Consider the following 20564-nt stretch of genomic DNA (forward strand, 5'->3'; position numbering starts at 1 on the left):
AACTGCAAGATAGCAACCCACAAAGTTATTAGATAGCACTTCCCTATGAACACAGCCAGATACTGCTGGAGCCCACAAGATGGAGTAAAACTTCTCTCGGTAACCTTTCAGCAACAGTAGCTTAAAGCCTATACTTAGCTCATATGAATCATGGGTGAATAAGAGGCTGCTGATCTCTGAATCCACGACAAAAATATAAGAGCTTCCCTGTGCTTTGTGGAACAAAAGCTGTTAAATTTTCAGTGTCTGAAAAGCCAAGAGGACAGAATCAATCCTGAAGTAGCTTGTAGTAGAAGAAGAAATAAGATTCAGACCTGAAGATCCATTTTGCTGCAAGACTACTGAAATTGATCTTCAACTCTGCTATTCCCACCTCCATCGCACATTTCTTAACAGAAAAGTCCTTTCCTCTATGTAGCAAAAAAGCTAATATGCAGCATCGACTGCCTCCTGACTCAGTGAGTGATGTGTCTCAAGCACACAGTCACTGGGTGGAAAAACAGGCAACAAGCAGTGCATCAGTGGACCACATCAACGTCTGAGACACGCAGTACGGTCAAACCTTCACACGAGCGTAATTTCAGCTCCCCTTCATGATAAATCTGTGCTACCAAACATGCTAACGCAGTAGCCTTACTGCCTACAGTTCTTCTGTAATGTCAGAGATGCGAGCGAGCGCTTTTCACCAGTGAACTGCCACACCCATCCACCATCTTAATCAAGCTATGATGACTTGAATTATAGGCAGAGTAATGAAGATCTCTTTAAGTTGTCACAACTTAACTGCATAAATCCAGGATGCCGAGAGATACTATAAATTTTCCATCTAGAAGTGATGTTTGTGAACACAGACAGCAACCTGTACAGCGTATTTTGTGCTACTTTCATAACTCGTTTGGAAGTGAACCCTTTCTTTACCTCCCCGCCTCGAGCCTTTAACGGAGCACACCGGGCAAGGGGCTCAGTTCTGCAAAGGCCCCTCTCACAGCCCTGCTCGCGCCTGCAGCCGCCTCAGGGCCGCCCCGCGCGCTCCCGCTGCCCGCCTTCCCGCCCGCCCGCGCGCGGCCCGGCTCGATTGCTCACGGATGGTGTCATGTGACTCGCCGAAGATGGCGGCAGGGGAGCGCCGCGCCGCCTCGGCCGCGGAGATACGAGAGGACTTTGAGATTATTGACGAGAAACAGATTCCGAATTCGGCTGAGCTGAGAAACGAGGAAAAGGAGAAAACGGAGGAGGCGCGGTGGTCGGCTCCCATCTTGTCGCTGGCCAAGAGAGCCTCGGAAAACTTGGCGCTGAGCTACGGGCAGGCTCTGAAGTCCGCGCCTTTGGTAGGACTGATAGCCAAACCCCTCAGCAATGACAGCACGGCAAAAACAAGTATGGCGATGCTTATTTAGTCAGCTTACTTTTATGGTGCACGAATAAGTTTGCTCCCGTAAGTGCCGTTGATGAGCGTCAGTGATGCATGATTATTACTTTGAATTTAATCTCTAAAAACCTGTGATGCTGCTGGCTTTTATTTAAGCAAAATTATAAAAACAACACAATGTAGAACTTAACATTTAGTGTAATCAGAAGAATCTTAAGCTCTTAATATATTTGGGAAAATTGCCTGCAGTTCTGGGCAGTAGGCCTGAATGTGGTTCCTTTTCTCCCTCTCCCTGAAAGTTCGCCTTGGCAGCAGCCTGACGGCACTGGCGAGCGACTCGCTCAGTTCCTTGTCCTTCCTCGGCGTGCTGGCACGGAGAAGGAGCTCTGTGCTACTTGTACAGCTTTCATCTCAGAAAGGCGACAAGCGAACCGAGAGACAGATTTGTTATAAATTACTTTCTAACTGCGCTAGACATGCCTTCTGTTTAACCACAGCCTGCTTTATTAATCGTCTGTATTCATGGACAGAGCAACACGGATTTGTGGCACGGGTCTGTTAGAACTGAATTAAAAGGGCTTTAGTTGAATTCATAAGGAAGTTAAATCTTGCTGATATTTGTAACACGGCAGCAAGACCGTGCACGCGTAGCAGTAACTGGGCCTGCAGTCTTGCACTCCAGGCGCTCAGGCTAGTGCTTAATGGTTTAGAGCAGTGGAGTTCAGTTTTGCTAACTGGTGCTGACCTTTGTAATGGTATTAAGTATTCAAGCTGCAGTTCTGCAGGGATGAATTGTCTGCGTGGTGAAATAAGTTACTGCTGACAGACTTTTTTCTTTTTTGGTAAAAATTCCTCAGTGTTGCATAGTCAGAGTTTAAGATTAATTCTGCCCTGAAAAAAATAGATTTATCTCCTTCCCTGCATCTGTAAGTCTCACACCAAAGCTCTCACAGATTTGTTTCCTGGCTGCCCATCTTGAGCACCTGGGATCGAACCTGACAAAGGGCACAACATCCCATTTTCTTCAGCTGCATTTGGAAGAATGCTGTGAATAGACGTAATGCAAAACAACGTACAGCATTTGGCAAGAGGTGGGGAATAAAATGTTCCTGGCCGAAATGGAGCTCCCACACTTAATGGAACTTCTACCATAATATTTCAGCTTCTTTATCTGTAAAGTAAGGGAATTCAGCACTACCTCTCAAATTGGTCAAAGCATTTGGGTGATGTATTGATGAGTGTTATATAAAGTTCCGTAAGAAAAACCAGTTCATACTTAGATACAACATGTGAACAGGCACTAAATGACCAATTCTGCCTATTCTATTATTCATTATTACCTTTGACCAAGAGCAATAAATTCCATTTAAAGCAGGTATTCTTAATAATCTGAGGCCTGCAAGACCACTTGTGGAAAACCAGCAACTTGTTCCCTGCTGCCGTCTCTTTCCAGAGGTTTTATAACCTCTGCCTGCTACTTCAGATCTGTTGATCACATGTAAACTATGCTGCAAGCTATGCAGTCAGCTGGATATATAGAAAGGCACATCATAAAACCAGTGTCTGCCACTGAAGAAACTATGTCCTGCCTGGCAGAGAAGGCCAGGAGCTACAGATCTAAATACAAATCAAGAAAGACTTGCAGTCTTAAAGACCAAGAGATGGAGAACTGTTTGCTTTTCTTCATGCTTCCATGTTTTCTGACTTCAGAGTGTGCTGGATCATTACAGTAAACAAGGCATGGGTCTTCAAAAAGATTTTAAAACAACTCTGTTGAGTTGAATGAGGTGCAAGACTTGTGACTGCATTCTTAATGATTGCAGTGTGATGTCTGTGATCTTCTGCACGTAGGTGACCTGATTCCTAATCTTTGAGGCTTTGCTTTGGTAATGTGTCTAATACCCTTCCACTTCGCATGTACCAACTTGTACACAGTTTTGCAAAAGATGTACTTGACTGTTTAAGTTTCCAAAAGTCTAAAAAATATTGCTGAAGTAATTATTTAACTTAATACAAACCTTTATTAAGACACTGTTTAATTTAAATTTCTGTTCATAAAGAACATTAAATTCACAGAGTTTTTGGGTTTTTTTAAGTCTTGTGGATAATACAATACATGTATCCTGAGCAAGGCTTACAAGCAAAATATTCCTGATAAAGTAAAAATTCAGCTTCAGGAAACCTTCAAAATAAGTTGGCCAGTTGCTACTGAAACACCTTAATACCTAAAGAAAGTCACTGATTTACTGTTTCGCCAGTCAGGTTTTTCTCCCTGTTCCTGATGTGTAACCTGACAATATTGACATCAAAAATCAAAATATTACAGCCCTTTTAATCCTCAGTCTTGTCTCAAGAAATTATATGCAATTTTAAGATATCCACTACATTGAGTATAGGCATTGTTACAACAGGGTACTGAGAAGGCAGAACTTTGTGTGCTTTGTGATTATTATGATGAGTTTGATTAGAATGACTCCCTGTTTTCACTCTGCTTATACAGGAAGAGTTTTGCTCAGTTTCAGTCCTAAATTAACATTATGTGCACAAAAAGGAAGGTAATAATGAAAATCTATACCCAAAGAGACTTTTGCATGGTGTTAGGAATACAGTTAACAATCTTGCATGTGACTGACACAGAGCCTCTACCTGTCTGACTCGGTCTTCTGCAGCTGCTGTTTCTGCAAGGGAATGTGACCATGTTTGGTCCACAGGTGACAGCAGGATTCTCCTAATGCAACAGCGTTGGCTCAAAAGACCATTTAGGTGGCTGCTGGTCTGTGGTTGGAAGCCTCCGTCAGAATCTGTTGTTGACTGAAGGAAAAGTGGTAGCTGGCAGTCTGGTTTTGTCTCACTGTCCTTCAGGTTTAGAGGAGGAGAGCCTGTCCCACCTTGGCAGGGAGTGTTACCTGAAATGAAAAATAACTCCCGAAACACACAAAATATGCTTAGAGAGAAGACGCTGTTTTATCCTGCACAGGGTGCGAGGTGGAAGATATCCACAAATCAAGCGCACCTACTGGGACTCTTTACCAGACATTCATACACAAAAGTTACAAAGCCCCACCCAACAATTCCAGTTATTCCGTCTATTTAATACATACTCACTGTGCTGAGTAAGCAAAGTCTTCTACACCTGCACGAGGGTCTCGGAGGGTCTCTGGTGGTCATCTGGGGAAGAATACCCCTACTCATTTGGTCGTTTTATGCTTATACATCACCTGAGGACACCAGAGTTCTTATTTTTATTGCCAACTCCTTGTTTCACAGTCTGACAGTGGATGTGTGTCCTTGGTTGAGCAAGTCTGTAACCATGAGATGTTCCTTGTCTGGAACACTGCCTGCTACTCAAATACTTTTGAAGCATTATCTATGGAAAACAGAACCAGAAACCAAGTCGACTTTAATCTAAAGTACATATAATCTAAACAGTCCTCGAATACCATGCATACCATGTTTTCATGACTTAGTAACTATCCTTCAATTATAACCTTATTCTTAACTGTTAGTTTGCCTTATTAAAATGTATCCAAATGTATGCCAACAAGGTAACAATCCCCCCCTTTGGAAGTTTCAAATATTTGAGACTTCCATGCTCTTTAATCATCATTATGTTCTTGACAAACAGAGTTCACATAGTTGCTTGCTTCATGCAGCCCATTAGCATTACAATTATTATTACCACAACTATTATAATAATCAACTTTGGACCAAACTGGCTAACCATCCCATCAGAGACCATCCACGCATGCCCTGCAGGATTTTATTTATCCAGTTATTTTCTGCACTTTCTCACAATTCTGTGGTCCCTTTTGCCACCCTCTTGATTTGGTCAATCTGTCTATTAAGATCTTCAGTCACATTTGGAATATTTTGTAGTTTGCCACATCCTTGAATCCATTTCAAAATCTGATTATCCTCTACTCCTTCAACTTTCATTAGTGCTAATAAACTAATGATGATTATAAAGTTTTGATTTCCCTATTCACAGCAAAATTATCAACAAGAGTATAATAACAACAACAAATAAAAGTATACCCTGCGTGCAATCCAGATCAATATATGCAGTGTTCTAATCCCAAGTACAATTTGTGAATTAACCCTTTTAAATTACAAATGCAAACAATTTTATTTTTGGTTTTCCACAATACACTTGTCTGGAGGAAGCCCCTTCTTGAGTTGAGCATAGTGAACCCAGGGTCCCAGTCTGTCAAGTTTAACTGCAGCATATGTGGTCAGGAGAACATGAAAGGGTCCTTTCCAGCGTTCCTTCAGAGATTCGTCATTCCAGGTTCTCAGACAGACCCGACCTCTGAGCTGAAATTCATGAGCTGCAGTGCCCAGGCCCAAAGGTGTTCTTAATTGTAGCTACCTGTTAAGAGAAGACAGAGCCTTCTCTAGAGAAATCACATATTCTTTTAAGATACTGTTTTCCTATCAATTCTATAGATTCTGGCTCATGATTTATACTTTGATAAGGTTTCCTATATAATATTTCAGAAGGGCTAACTTTTTATTTGGACTTTGGTGTGATTCTTGCTCTCAGTAATGCTAACAGGAGAGCATCTGGCCATTTTAACTGGGTTTCTTCATTTTTTCCTCAAAACAAGGAATTAATTCTTTCAATAATACTATAACTACTTCTCTAGCCTGATTGATGCAACAGGGAAAGGCTTCTGGCCATCCAGAGAAAGTATCCACTAATACTAATAAATACCATTTTGCATGGGAAGTTCTGAGAAGTCTGTTTGCTAATAATCACCAGGAATATTTACCTTTTTGGTTTTCCCAGGTGGAGGTCTAGGTTGAATCTGGGGATTATTTCGCTGACAGATTTCACACATCTTCACAATACTCTTAGCTATATAGTTTATATATAGCTATGTGTAAAGTTTAACATTATCCATAAGAGGCTCTACTCCTCTGTGTTCCTTTTCCATGAGTTCTCTCATGACATTTGAGGGCACTACCACTCAATCATCGTCCATGATCCTTCTTTATTCTTCTCCACATTTAGCAATTTGGCTAATTGATTATCCTCTTTGTTATAGATCAGTGGTCCTTCCAAATCTTCATACTTTTCAGGCCATATTCCCAAAATCTGTTGTTCATACCACGTTTTCACGAGCTAGTAACTATCCTTCAGTTATAACCTCATTCTTAAGTGTTTGCCTTATTAAAATGTATCTAAATGTACACCAGCAAGTTGACAGGAGGAGGCGCAATACCTGCCCTGAGGAGAGGCACTAGCCCCACGTTAGAGAACCTCTTTCTAAAATGGCGCCGGGCGCGGCCCGCCCTCGGCACGCGACGTCTCGCGAGAGTTCCCCGGGGCTGCGGTGGTGCGTGCGCGGTTGCCGTGGTAACGCGGGCGGGGAGGGGGCGCCGCCCAGGCAGGGCCGCGCTGAGGCGACGTTGGGCCGCGTCCCCCGGGCAGTGGCGGGGCCGGGGCGCTGGACCTGCTCCCTGCGCTGTCGGTTCTCGGTCCGGTGAGGGTGGGGGGGATTCACCGGGGCTGTGTCCTGCACCCGGCGCTCCTCAGGCCGCTCGCCCCGGCAAGATGGAGACCGAGACGGGGAGGCACCGCTCTTGCCGGCGCTGCGAGAGGTCCTTAGGAGCGCGTCTCTAAAAACCGATTTTTCTCTCTCCACCGGTGTCCCCCCGCTCAGGTGCGCGATATCACGCCATGGAGGAGCGCGCCAACCTCATGAACATGATGAAGCTGAGTGTCAAAATCCTGATCCAGTCGGCCCTGAGCCTGGGCCGGACCCTGGATTCCGACTTCCCTCCCTTGCAGCAGTTCTTCGTGGTGCTGGAGCACTGCCTCAAGCACGGCCTGAAAGGTGGGCGCCCGCTCCCCGCGGCTGGGCCGGCTGCCACGCCGAGGGCAGGCGGGGAGATGGGTCCGTGTCGCGTGTCGCTGCGTCTCCACTGCGGCTTCTGTGTGATGCTGATGGCGTACACTGTACGATGCTGATCGGTGTTACAGACAGAGCTGTGCGGCTGCCTGCTCCTATATGCCCTGTATTTTGTGCCTCGTAAACTGTCAGGGTATTTCTAATGCCCCCTGTTCGCTGACACATTAGAAGCTGGTAAGACAAAGTAAACATAGACTAAAATCTGTAATTTTGGAGTTGGAAGCCTGTCACTTTTCCTCACAAACTTCTCTGTATGCTCCCTTTAGTGAAGAAGACTTTTATTGGACAGAACAAATCATTTTTTGGTCCTTTGGAGCTAGTGGAAAAACTTTGTCCTGAAGCATCAGATATAGCAACTAGTGTTAAAAATCTGCCAGAGTTGAAGTAAGTTGATTGTTGGGGATGATACATTTCACTTATACTGCTGGGAAAAGGAATCCTTTCAGCGGTCTCCCACCTTCCTTAATGAGGTCTTGTGCCCAAAAAGAAAAATAGGGTGTGTAGGAGGCATTGACTTCTTCAAGAGATAAGGAGAACGTCTCAGAATACTCGGTGCTTCTCATTCAAACAATACTGTCAGATTAAAAACAGCAGCTGGAAACTTCTATAATCTTGCTAAAAATAATGGTAAAGTCTTCACAGATATTTTCATTTCTCTTCTTTCCCTTGCTTTTATGGCTTTGTCTCATTTTGTGCATGTGCTAGTAGTATTTAAGTAATTCAGGATGATGAAAGGAGACTAGTTTTAATGCTAGGGTGCATCAACAGCTGGGTTATGGTGGTAGTTGAAAATATGTGTGTCCTTCCAAGTTAGGAAGACTTTACAACATACTTTCCTTTTGCTGAAGCAATGAGATATACTTAAATGCTTCTGTGCTCTGGAGACACCACTTCATTTCCCCAGGGACTTTGGGTTTAATTTTTGTTTTTTTAGTAAATAACAATCTTCATCTCCCTTTGTAGAGGGGGAATTTTGAATTACACAGATCTACTTAATAAAATGCTTTGGGTTTACCATAATGTGCAATTTTTCATTTTAGGACTGCTGTGGGAAGAGGAAGGGCTTGGCTTTATCTAGCACTCATGCAAAAGAAACTGGCGGATTATCTCAAAGTACTCTTGGACCATAAGCATCTGTTAAGGTAACAGTACAGACACATGTAGATTGTACTCTCTGAATCACTGAAACCTCGCATTGCTGTTCATTAATTGACCAGTTTCACTTTAAGCCTGTGCTTGCTACCTGTGGAGGAGAAAGTTGTTCATTGTTTTTGCAGGGAACCTACAGAGGAACGAGTATTTTCTGTGAGAGTTCTGCATCTTCTGCCTTGTGCAATGAATTAGTGAGAAGGGGCTGATCAGCTGAGCTTTGTAATGGCTGCACATTACTGTTTATGTGGTTCCACTATAATTGTTTGATGTGCAGTGATGCCTTATAATATTTCTTCTAGTGACTTTTATGAACCTGATGCGTTGATGATGGAGGAGGAAGGAGCAGTCATTGTGGGTCTGCTAGTTGGACTGAATGTTATTGATGCAAACCTTTGCTTGAAAGGCGAAGACTTGGATTCCCAGGTGAAGACTGGAGTTTAAATAAGATCAGTCGGTGTAAGATTCTAGTAGAATTAAGCACTTCAGTAAATACTTTACTGAGATGGGTCCAGAATTCTGTCCAGAATGTCCTGTGTTGAAGTTTGTCATGTTTCCCGTGTTGACTCAAAAAAAAAAAAGTAGAGAAGTATCTATCTCTTGAAGTAGCAGTTTATGGAAGTGCTGTCAAAACTAGTAACTGCTAGGAAACTGAGCACACTGAATATCATTATTTTGATGCTTTTATGGCGAACACTAGCTTGCACATTTGCTTCATCTAGGAAGAATATAGGTATTATCTGTCTCTCTAGACTTAAACTTCAGATTTTTACCTTTTTCCAAATACAAAGTAATGCCTGCTGCTATGCAGAATTTCCCTGTGAAGGTGTGTTAATATCTTAAATACACTTTTCAGGTTGGAGTGATTGATTTTTCCTTGTACCTTAAGGAAACACAGGACAGTGATGGCAAACAGTATGTATCGTGAATTATAGATTCTGTTTTGTTATGTTTTTTTGTAGAACAAACTTGTCAGACAGTCTGCGAGAGCACAAGAGTGCTAGAGATCTCAAACTTTTAATCATCTGAAAAAGAGAATCCAAAATAGATTTTATTAGCTCAACAAAAATATAACTTTCCAAGGTTGAGCCCATGGTAGTTTTAACAACAATAAAGCGTGGAGAGTTTGTGTCTTGAGCTGGGACCAAATTAAAAGCATCCAAAATTTTAGATTGTGTTTTTATTTGGTTTTAGGAGACATAATCGACCAGGTCACCCACTACTAAATCACTGCTTTGTTTCTAAGCACTGTTTCAGGAACACTCTCAGTTAAGTAGCTGTCTTTGTGGGATAGATCCGTTATGGAGGAAAAAGAGTAATTTTGGGTGAAATACCAGGTGAATTAGAGACTGCAACTGTTAGCATCACTATATCTAGAAGACCTGTAGCGAAGGGAGGGGACTTCATAGTTTGTGTGCTTCTGGCGCTTCAGAGCACTTCAGTGTTTAGCTGCTGAGGAGAAGCAGCTAAACAACTGCTTCATCTCCCTAGTGCGTCCGATCTAGCTCAGGCACAAGTATTTTTATAAGAAAAGAAGAAAACGTTTCAACTCAGTTTGCAAGTCAATGCTGAAAACCCTAGTACAAACTAACACTTTAGAATGAGGGAGTTTCTTCTCAATCAATAATTTCTCGCTTTTACAATTAGAGACGGAGCGATTACAGCTGTCCTTGACCAGAAGCATTATGTGGAAGAACTTAACCGACATCTAAGGTGGGATTTTCATCTATTCTAATGTACAAATACTTGTCCTGTTTTGCATTTCCAGTATGGCTTTGAACCTCTCTGCTGACAGTCTTGTAGATTTTTGTCTGATATTGAAATGCCTTTTCTGATTATTTCCCAAAATCTTGGTTTCATTTTGTAATCTTACTTTTCTGATGGCATATACCATGCAGTAAACAAGTCTGTGTAATAATAGTTTACTTTTCTGAGACTTAGTAGTGATTAACAGAAGATTGTGAAGCTACTTTTTCAAGAGGAAACTATTGCAAGTGCATCTGGAATTCCATTATTTAGAGGGGAGAGTATCCGTTCTTCGTCCATGGGTTGCTCAGTGGCAGGAGCAGGCCTCACTTACCCTCTTGAACAGCAGAGAGGTGTGAAGACTGTAAAAGCTAAGCCAGAACAGGGCTGCCAGCTAATATAGTAGGCTGCCACCTGTAGGGAATCTCAGAGCTTAATAGGGACAATTGTCCTTCCTCTGAGTTTTTTGCCAGCTCACCAAAGTATTTCGTTGTTAACAGATGCAAGATAGTGAAAGCATAGGAATAAATGTTGAACAATGGCACTTCTTTTATTTGTTTTGTGCATCTCTTTTCCTTGCTGCAGTTGCACGGTTGCAGATCTTCAGAACAAAATAGACTGCTTAGAAAAGACCAATTCAAAACTCCAGGAAGAGGTTTGTGTCTATCTATTAAATATTTCTCGTGGCTGTTTTCCATCAGAAGCAAAACTCCCTAAGAATATCGCTTAGACCTAATAGTTGAGTTGATACTGATGAAGTATGGGGGCTGTGTAGGCTATGTAAATATGCAGGACCGGCATGAGCTGGCACATGGTGAAGGCTCTCTGGACATCTTCTACATTATGTTAGTGGTTAAAATGCTTTTGGGCACCTGCTTGTTAGACAGGTTTCCTTAATCAAGCTTTTTATCTTGCAATGGTGTCTCCACCCAAAAGTAATCATACCACTATGGTGAACATGATGTGTCCCTCTTCCTTCTGTGCATACACGCATGTAGGTATTTGTCATGTGAGTTAAACAGAACTCTGCAAAAGTGAAGGAAAAGAATCACACTTGAATTAGGAAATTTTTCCTAGCCGGTAACTGAAATAGAATCCAGCAGCATGCATGATAATGGTTGTTTTGGTTGTTGTTGTTTTACTGTTTATATGTATTATTATATATATGAGTTCAGAGTGTATCTGCGTAGTCAAATTTCTGATACTTTTTGGGGTATCTCCACTTGAAAATGCCATAAGGTTCCCCTAGTGAATGTCAGCCCTGACTTGCTGTATGACTTCTAGTTTGCACCAGAACGAATACCACAGATCACAGAGCTGTGGTGGATTTTAGCCTTTTACACTAGGATGCATTTCTTTGCACAGTTAATATTTTAAAGTAATTGATGAGGGCGTGAAGCAGAAGTCACGTGTACAAATGTTGGTGGGCTTATTGATTTAGGCTGTACAGTGAGTATGGCTGCAGAAGGGTCTGGCTGCTTCTGGGGGCAATGAAAGGGCCTAAAGGGGAAGTGAGCAATGCACCTGCTACAAAGACTGAGCTACTAACTTTAGAATTGCTCCAGATGTTGTGTGCTTGTACAGTGATTAAATATAGATATATTCTCTTTCTAAACAGCTTGCAGCAGCAACTGACCGAATTGGATCACTTCAGGAAGAACAGCAGCAGTTAAAACAACAAAATGAATTAATTCGTGAACGGAGCGAAAAAAGTGTGGAGGTGGGACACCTATTTAAACATGATGAGGATCCTTAAAAGAAGTGATCTCTTTTGATCAGCTGTAGTTAGTGCTCTCAAAACCACTTTGAACTGGAATGCTAGGCACAGTTCAGTGTGCTGCTATGTAGATCGCTGGCTTTGCGTATAATATACACAGACATTAGATTTTGCTGTTCTCTGCTACACACTTAAACATGTACTTGTAGAAGGGAGGGAGAGTGGTTTATTTTTACTTTTAGTCTATTCTTTGACATTTCAGCTTGTTAATGTTTGTCAGCTTATTTGTAAAATAGTAGGATTTTGCTTGAAATAGCACACAAGAATTTGAGGCATACTTTAAATACTTAACTTTGTGGTCTTACATGGCTTTTTTTGCAAATCTTTCTTACAGGTAACAAAAGAGGATACAAAAGTAGAATTGGATACTTACAAGCAGACACGCCAGGGTCTTGATGAAATGTACAGTGATGTTTGGAAACAGTTGAAAGAAGAAAAAAAATTTAGGCTGGTAAGGAAATTAACTGTAAAAAGTGAAATGAAAGATAAAGGATTCTGCCTACTTAAGGTAGCATTACAAGTGTAAGATGTATGCTGTGCACTTTTTGCAACTATTCAGAATTCATAATGGATTTGCAAGCAAGGTACTGGACATTTGTTGTTTACAGTGTCTGTAAAGAAGTGGAAATCAGGGCTTTGGGAATGCTGAAAATAAAAAGTCTTCTCCTGTTTAAGAACCTACCAGGTTTATTATAGCAGAGACTAAAAAAAACACAGAGAAAGGCAGCCATCTTCATGGAGAGAAATACGGTCTATGCACAAGAGTCAGTGCCACAATGAACTGCTCGTTAGGGACTGGCGAAGAGGCTGCCCAGGCTTGCTGAAGGCTTTGGCTCTTCAATCAGCCCAACTCCAGCTGCCAGGAGGAATATTTAATCTGACTGGCTGCAAAGTTACACGCTGAGCTCTACACTTCTGGGCAAGGGTGCAGAACTGCTGGCATGGTCTGGAGAGCTGAAACAGTATTTTGGTCTTGCTAGCTTACGCTAGTATTTGAGACCTAGCTCTCTTGTAAAATCACAGCTCAGTATTATCCTAGAGTAATACATAGTTTCTGTGTGGGAGGTTATATGGGTTTTGGAAATAATTACGCCTGATGTATGACTACATAGCAGTAACTAGGAAATATCTTTGTAAGGAACTAGAGAAGGAGTTAGAGCTACAGATTGGAATGAAAACAGAAATGGAAATTGCCATGAAACTTCTGGAGAAAGATACTCACGAAAAACAAGACACCTTGGTTGCGCTTCGCCAACAGTTAGAAGAAGTGAAGGCTATTAACTTGCAGATGTTTCACAAATCTCAGGTGTGTACATAGTGGTGAAAAGAAAGAGCAGCTGCAGTGGTGGTCTTCACGCGTTAATCGTGCAGTGGGGCTGCGTATGCACTTACATGCGTCTGAAGTAACACTTAGATGCAACAATTTTCTTAAAAATATTTTGAAACTGTAGAAGGAGTTGTTTGGGGTTTTTTATCATGCTTCATTATTGTTAAGAGATTGGATATGTTTGGAAAGAAAGGGGCTTTCCCTGAGTATGCTACATAGTGCGCCACAGGATCATCCAGCAAATGCTGAGACAAATGGAGAGCTCTCGCGGGGAAGGAGGTGGTTGGAAGGGTCCTTTGTTCTAAACACTGAATGATTACTCTTTAAAAAATTACTTACTGTGGCCAAGAACTGTATTCTCATTCCCATCTATGTTATCTTGCCTTTTACCTGCACCACATTTAACGCTGTTTACCAGGGAAACCAACAATAAGCCTGTCTAAACCAATAGAAAACTATCACTTATTTTTGTCTATTTTCTGCAGGCTGTACCCAAATGGTCGGCCGAGTGCTACAGCCAGTGGAGAGGCAGCACTGGATTTGGGGAGGGGGGAGCTCTGTGGTCAGGCTGGCCTCTGGAGCTACCAAAAAACTGCTGGATTGGTTTAGGTATTCTGTGATACTCCCTGTAGGATAAGACCTGGCTCTCCAGTTGTAGAATGGTTAGAGAAGTAAAATGAAAAATGTTTTGCTTTCTGGGCCTGTCTCCCTTTCTCAGTCTCTTCCTTACCCTGGCAGTTTAATTTAGAGTTTACTTTCCCCATCCTGTGTGTCATATATATTGCAGGGATTTGGGGAGGGTTTTGTGGTTGATTTTGTTGTTTGTTGTTTTTTTTTTCAATTGGGCAAAAAAAATACTGATAGGCATTTCTGCAAGGAAGTGATGGAGTAGCAGTGTTCACACAAAATATAGAGAGCTAATGAGGGGATTTCTATCAATTTTTATGGAGTGTTTCCTGATGCCTGCTCAGGCTTTATCCAGGCCTTTTCCTCCTTCGCGGATGCACAGAAACTTGCAAGGCAGCGGCCAGTGAAACCCCAGTGCCGAGGTATGCCTTTGCTTTCAAAAGCAGTATTTATTTTGGTGGGTTTTTTTGCTGCCTGGTTCCATGCTGCAGAGTGCAGTAGTTAGATTCAAATCATAATTGATATTTTTATCCTGTCAATTTAATCTGATCATTTCTTTCTTCAAGCTCGTTTCTAAAGAGGAGATTTTTGGCTTGTAGCTGATCTCATAGGTCAAAACTTAGTACAGTTAAGTTTTTTTCTGTGCTCTTAACAAAACAAGTTGAGGAGTGTCGGCTCTGGCATTATCAGCATTTTGTTTGTACATTCCAGTTGAGACCCAGGCATGGCTTGTAAAAAGGTAAACATTCTTTATCTAGTGGCAGACCTTCGTTAAGCACTAGCACTTTGTGCTTTAGAAGACTATAATGTGTTACCTGGAATATCTGTTCACTTATCCCTGCAGAATGCAGAGTGTTCGTTGCAGCAGAAAACAGAAGCAATATCCACTTTCGAAGGAAAAACAAATGAGATGATGTCCTCTATGAAACAAATGGAAGAGAGGTAATGATTACAAGGTCGAAAAGTCAACGCTGAAGTCAGTAGACAGTTTCCAGCTGAAAGCTTTATGGGATAACCTTCCACACGCCTCCTACAGACCCGTGGGCATACGTGCCAGCATGACGTTCTTTTTGCTTTCTCCTCCTTATCGCCCTCGCACTTGCCTGTTCTCTTGTCCCAGACAAACATGCCCGTAATTGACCCATCTGAAGACCACAGCTCTTTCCATAGGCAGGCAGTTTAAAAACATGTTACTTGAATTTAAGAACAGGTATGACTCGTATGACTCTCACTTTTGTTTTGTTGCAGAAACAGTTGCTTTCAAAATTTATTTTTTTTTTCCTCTGCTAGCATTTTCAGTCCAAGATTTCCATAAAGATCTGTGTGGTAAATCTAAAAGAACCGAATGAGAGGGTGTGGGTGAGGAGTGTGTGAATTGACAACAAATGTACACGTTCCTTTCTTTGTAGATTGCAGCATGCAGAAAAGGCAAGGGAGGCTGCGGAGGAAAGATGCAGCAAGATGAAGCAAGAGCTTGCTGGCAGGCTGGACACTTGTCGGAAGCAGATGTCCCAGCTGGACAGCAAATGGTATTTAAACTGCTCAGGGGGGGTTTCCTTCCCTTCTGCCTTTTCTTTAAGAAGTGCTTTCTACCCCTTTTGTGCTAAGGTCTAGAGAGGGGTAGGTTTGAACTATATGTGGTCAGCAAGTGTTGACAGAAGTGTGCCAGATGTAGGAAAAGACAGCACTGCTGTGTAGTGTGCAGTGAGCGTGAGGATTTGGAAGTGCTTTTTCCAGAACATCTAATTTAGGGCACAGAGTGCCAGTAGAAGTCTGGTCGTTCTGACTAGCAGTGGAGCTTTCGGTTGCTTTTTTACTAAATGGGGAGATTGATACGGTCATGCTTGTAGGCTGAGCATGTGAGTGACTCTCATCCAGATGTAGTGGGGGTTTTGGAGGAGTTTGGTGGTCAGGGAGCGTCCTGGTGTTCTAAGGGAATGTTAATCCTCTGAAGATTTCTGGTACCTACAGAAAATGCTTCTTTCGCTGTTCGGACTTCAGGGTAAAGTGTCATTTTAAACGTGGCTACAGGTAGTCCAATATGTGCTTGTGGAGATTGGTTTTGGTTTATTGGTTTTGTGGAGGTTTTTTTCTTCTAGCCATTCGTTGCTGCTTGTTTTCTGCGATGTGAAAATGCTAATATAGTTTTTGATGTCTGCTGCCATAACATCCCTGTTCTTTCCTTTCCCAGAACACCACTCTAGTTGTTGCCCTGTTTTGGACAAGGTTTCTTCTTCTCATACTGTTGCTATCCTTAAGTGCTATAGGATATTTTTCTGCTATAGGGTTTCTTAGAATGAATTATTTTTAAATAGCTCAACTCTGGAAAAGGAGTTAAAATCTGAAAAGGAACAGAGACAAACTTTGCAAAGAGAACTACACCAAGAGAAGGACGCTACCACTCTGCTTAAAACAGAATTGCAGCAAATGGAAGGACTGAAAAAGGTACGCACAGTGGTTTGGCTTAAAGCTGCCTTAGAGCCAGCGCAAGGTTTGCATCTGCAGTAGAGTATTTCTTCTGTGCCGCTCCTCTCCAAGTGGTTTCAGAAGCTTGGCTGACATGACTCAAGTCTGCACATGAAATGTCAGCACGGGGCTCAGGCAGTGGAAACAGCTTAGCTGTAGGTGTCTGAGGAGGTTTCTGTCCGCCCTGCCTTAGCTGCACGAGTGTCCGAGCCGCTCGTCAGTCAGCGGCTGAAGCTGACCTGGGAGAGCTGGGGGCAAAACACCCATCAGCTGTCCCCTGGTGAGATAGCCCGGCTCAGGCAGGAGGTGGCACCTTCAGAGCTTTCAGCGACTCCATGAGCTCTTTCAACTGTATGTGACAAAATAGGACCACATTTTCAAGCATTCAGAACAACTGAATGCGGTTCATCTTTTAAGCATGAACATTCTCATTAATACCAAGAGAAATTGCTCCTGTGAGTCGAGCAGTTTCGATGCTGGACGAGCAGTTGTACACCAGTATCTGTACGCTCATGTGTGGGCACGGGACTGCTGCGTTCCAGCTCTGCTCAAGGATGTTTAAAGCCTGAAAATCTTCCTCTCTTTCATGTAAATATGGTTCAGGCATTTCGTTGTTTCTGCAGAACCCAGGGGTAGCTCACCCACGTAATTCTGAATACCAAGCCTGAGAAATCGGTAGCTTTGTAAAGGAGCTTACTCTTGTGAACTGCTTGGGTGGTTTGGATAGAGTCATCTAGGTTATAGGTGAAACCTGGCACTCAAAAAAAACCTTCATTTTGTGCTTGATTTTATAGGAACTGAGAAAACTGCAAGATGAGAAGCAGCAGTTAGAGAAAGTCTGTGAGGAGCAGGAGCAAGCTCTGCAAGAAATGGGACTTCATCTCAGCCAGTAAGTTCCGGGAGCGGAGCTCCTGCAAGTGATGTCGCCTGGAGGATGGAGTATCGAAGTAATGCAACTGGTTTTAAAATGCATCCAGTTACGGAAACCAATAAGCTTGGGAATTTTAGGAGGCAAATGCTATACAGAATCACAGAATCACAGAATAGTAGGGGTTGGAAGGGACCTCTGTGGGTCACCCAGTCCAACCCTCCTGCCGAAGCAGGGTCACCTACAGCAGGCTGCAGAGGACCTTGTCCAGGCGGGTCTTGAATATCTCCAGAGAAGGAGACTCCACAACCTCCCTGGGCAGCCTGTGCCAGTGCTCCGTCACCCTCAGAGGGAAGAAGTTCTTCCTCATGTTCAGACGGAAACATGGGAGACTAAACAGCCATGAAGTAAAAGTGAGGGGAGATCCTTGCCCGAGTAAGCCAGCTGAGATAGGAAACAATAGCGTCAGTGCTTAGTCCTTACAGCGGAGCTGTGCTTTCCCGTTCTGCTGACGATTCCGACCAGGGGCAAGCCCTGAGGCGGCAGAGCTTCCCGGTGCTGCTGAGCGGCGCGGAGCGGTAACAGGGAGCGGCTGAGGGAGGAGAGCTGGGACTCCGTGGCTGGCTGGGAGCATGGTGGGTAAAATTCAGCACAGCTACATGTAAAGTCATGCAGAGGGAATTTATTTTTTTTTCTCCCCAGATCAAAGTTGAAGATGGAAGATATTAAAGAAGTAAATAAAGCATTAAAGGTACTCTACATCTCATGGATATTTTGACTAAATATATACATTTCACGTAACATCTTCAAATTTCAGCACTACTTTAAAAGATGAAAAATAACAGCAACGTTGGTAAACTGCCGTTGAATTTTGTTTTATCAATTTACTTGTATCTACAGTGAGGTTTCCATTCCAATTTCCTAGGGTCACACCTGGCTGAAGGATGATGAGGCAACACACTGCAAGCAGTGTGAAAAGGAATTCTCGATCTCGAGGAGGAAGGTAGTGTTGTTCAGTGGATATTTTTTTTTTCTTTTCTGTGACAAAACAAAAATTCTGCTGCTGCATCGCTGGCTGGGGAAGGCTGACACTGCTTGGGCAGTAATGCTCTTCTGCTTGGGCCCTTTCCTTGGTGGGGAGCTGTCGTGGGCCGTGTTCCCCCGCGCTGTGGTTCGGCGTGCAGGGAGGCTGGAGGAGGACAGGCCGTGTGGGGTCCTGCCCACCGGCTGGGACAGCTCGACGGGCGGGTGCAGGGCCCCTGGCACCCCGGCACCCGATCATGTCCCCTGCGCAGAGCCGGGGCCGGGCAGCTGGCGCAGGGCCTGACGGAGCTGCGCAGTGGCTCCTCTGGCCCCTGGGCAGCCCCATGGCTCCTCCGGCCCCTGGCAGCCCTGCTGCCCCTGCCAGCCGGGGGCCAGCTCCTGCCCGGGCAGTGCTGCTGGGAGGGCTGGGACTGGGGCAAGCGGAAGAGGGTGTCGGTGGCCTCCAAAGGCTCGATCTCCTCCCAATGCTCGGTTTTTATGCAGCTGTGCTCATTCTCTCTCTCTGTTCGTAGCATCACTGCAGAAACTGTGGGGACATCTTCTGCAACACGTGTTCCAGTAACGAGCTTGCACTGCCATCGTATCCTAAACCTGTCCGCGTTTGTGATACTTGTCACACTTTACTCCTCCAGCGGTGTTCATCCAACTCCTCCTAAGGCTTCCCTGACCTTGACGGGACCACTTCAGCATTGGAAAAGTAGCCATTATTTTCTTAATTCTGAATTGCAGGCATTCGCTGTGCAGGAGACTGCCTGGTCTCCAGTATTTTCCACTGCAAAACAGAGCAGTGTGAAGTAATTTGTAGGGATTATGCAAGCTAATATTTCTCCAACTGGAATAATTAAGAAAATTATATCAACTGTAAGTTCCCTTAAAGTTCTGTTTGAAACTAAAATTGAAATTCACTTTTCTGATTTTTATAGATATTTGTATTAAAATTTGTATATGGCATTTCTACCTGTATTTGAGCCCTGTAGACGTCACTGTCTTTCCGCATGTCAGTGTCAGTTCCCTTCCCTGCAGGTGCTCCCGGGTGTGTCACTGCCTGGTGTACAGTTTTGTATTTGCTCTGAGTACAGAGAAGAAAAGTCAATTTATGAATTGTGTATAGAAAGAGCTTTATGATGAGTGTCCATGAATGTGCCTTCTGCTCACTGCAGAGTGAAAAACTACACCTTGTCCTCGTTCTGAGCGTCGCTGCGACCCCAGTGTGGTAGTTACACAATAAAGCCTTTTGCAAAAACTGCAAGTGAGACTGAAGTGCTGGTTTTTGGCAGCTGTCAGTCACGGCTCGCAGCAGCCAAGGTCCTCGCGCAGCTGCGAGCGTCAAGGGCTGGAGCCGGCCCAGCTGGCCAGCACGTGTGCGCTCATGGGGTTATGGTGCTCCTGCGAGGTGCCACAGAAAGGAGATGCTCTGCAGCGGTCATGGCTGCTGCACCTCCCCAGGGCATGGGCAGTACCTGCCCTGGTGCTGCTGCTGGCCGTGCGCTTCATCCAGCCTGAGCACGGCTGCCCTGGGCCGAGGCAGGCTGGGTCGCAGGGCAGTGCCACTCTCCACAGGGAAGGACGTGCAGCTGCCACCCTGCAGCAGCCATGACAGTGGCCAAGGCCTGGCAAAGGCAGCCCCATCCCCTGCAGTGCCCACCTTGCTTGGCAAGCGCTGCGCAAGGCAGAAGAGCTCCCTGGCTCAGCAAGCCCACGGCTGTGTGCAGGCCCCCCGAACCCCTGCCCTGCCACTGCAGGCTTAGCAGGGACGTGAGTCTCCCCCACCCTGGGCTCCAGTCCCCAGCCTGGCTGCAGGCAGCACCCAGCTGGCGCAGCAGCTTTTCAACAGGGCAAAGACAACCCCAGCTGCAGTGTGAAGTGCTCAGGCTCACACTGCATCTCCCCAGCTGCCAAGCAAGGGGGCTTCCTTCACCGCAGAAAGGGACCTCAGGCCTCCACCCCCTGGGGACGGGCTCATGAGAAAGGGCAAATCAATCTACTGTGGCAAATGCCCAGGAGCAGGTTCCTTATTATCTCAGGGGGAAGATGCAGCACTCAGAGGTGTAACCAAGCTGCCCATAAAACCACATCCCCCAGCGTGCTGTTGGACAGGCTGAATTTATTGAGAATTGGAGGAAGCTGCAGAGCCCGTGGGTGCAGCGCTATGGCTCCACAGCAGAGATGCCTACGAGCAAGTACAGAATTCACCTCTCGGCCGTGAGCAGCTCAGGATAACCTCATCCCTCCCCCAGCCTCGGGGTGCAGTGAGCCAACACCAGGGACCTGCACTG

The 20564-nt window shown here is 44.3% G+C and overlaps 1 protein-coding gene across 4 annotated transcripts; it reads left to right on the forward strand.

Annotated features, from left to right (window-relative positions):
* The first annotated feature begins 1100 nt into the window (after positions 1-1100).
* Positions 1101-19537, forward strand: RUFY1 (RUN and FYVE domain containing 1). Of its 4 annotated transcripts, none has more exons than XM_009931722.2 (18): positions 1101-1377; positions 7036-7209; positions 7551-7668; positions 8325-8426; positions 8736-8859; positions 9290-9348; positions 10081-10146; positions 10765-10834; positions 11798-11899; positions 12291-12407; positions 13095-13262; positions 14755-14852; positions 15320-15439; positions 16226-16355; positions 17171-17265; positions 17947-17995; positions 18170-18247; positions 18801-19537. In XM_009931722.2, the coding sequence occupies exons 1-18, from the start codon at positions 1110-1112 to the stop codon at positions 18942-18944; spliced, it is 2082 nt and encodes a 693-aa protein (XP_009930024.2). In that variant the 5' UTR covers positions 1101-1109; the 3' UTR covers positions 18945-19537. The 4 variants fall into 4 exon arrangements, with proteins under 4 accessions (XP_009930024.2, XP_075297766.1, XP_075297765.1 ...); XM_075441651.1 differs by having other exon boundaries at positions 1244-1328; XM_075441650.1 differs by having other exon boundaries at positions 1353-1435.
* Positions 19538-20564: the final 1027 nt, after the last annotated feature.

This window comes from Opisthocomus hoazin, chromosome 22 (genome assembly GCF_030867145.1).
Source record: "Opisthocomus hoazin isolate bOpiHoa1 chromosome 22, bOpiHoa1.hap1, whole genome shotgun sequence".
Taxonomy (NCBI): Eukaryota; Metazoa; Chordata; class Aves; order Opisthocomiformes; family Opisthocomidae; genus Opisthocomus; species Opisthocomus hoazin.

Coding starts and splice junctions, on each gene's coding strand:
- RUFY1 (XM_009931722.2), top strand. CDS start 1,110: ATGGCGGCAGGGGAGCGCCGCGCCGCCTCGGCCGCGGAGATACGAGAG. Junction 12,408..13,094: donor AAGAAAAAAAATTTAGGCTG/GTAAGGAAATTA, acceptor TATCTTTGTAAG/GAACTAGAGAAGGAGTTAGA. Junction 18,248..18,800: donor TCTCGATCTCGAGGAGGAAG/GTAGTGTTGTTC, acceptor CTCTGTTCGTAG/CATCACTGCAGAAACTGTGG.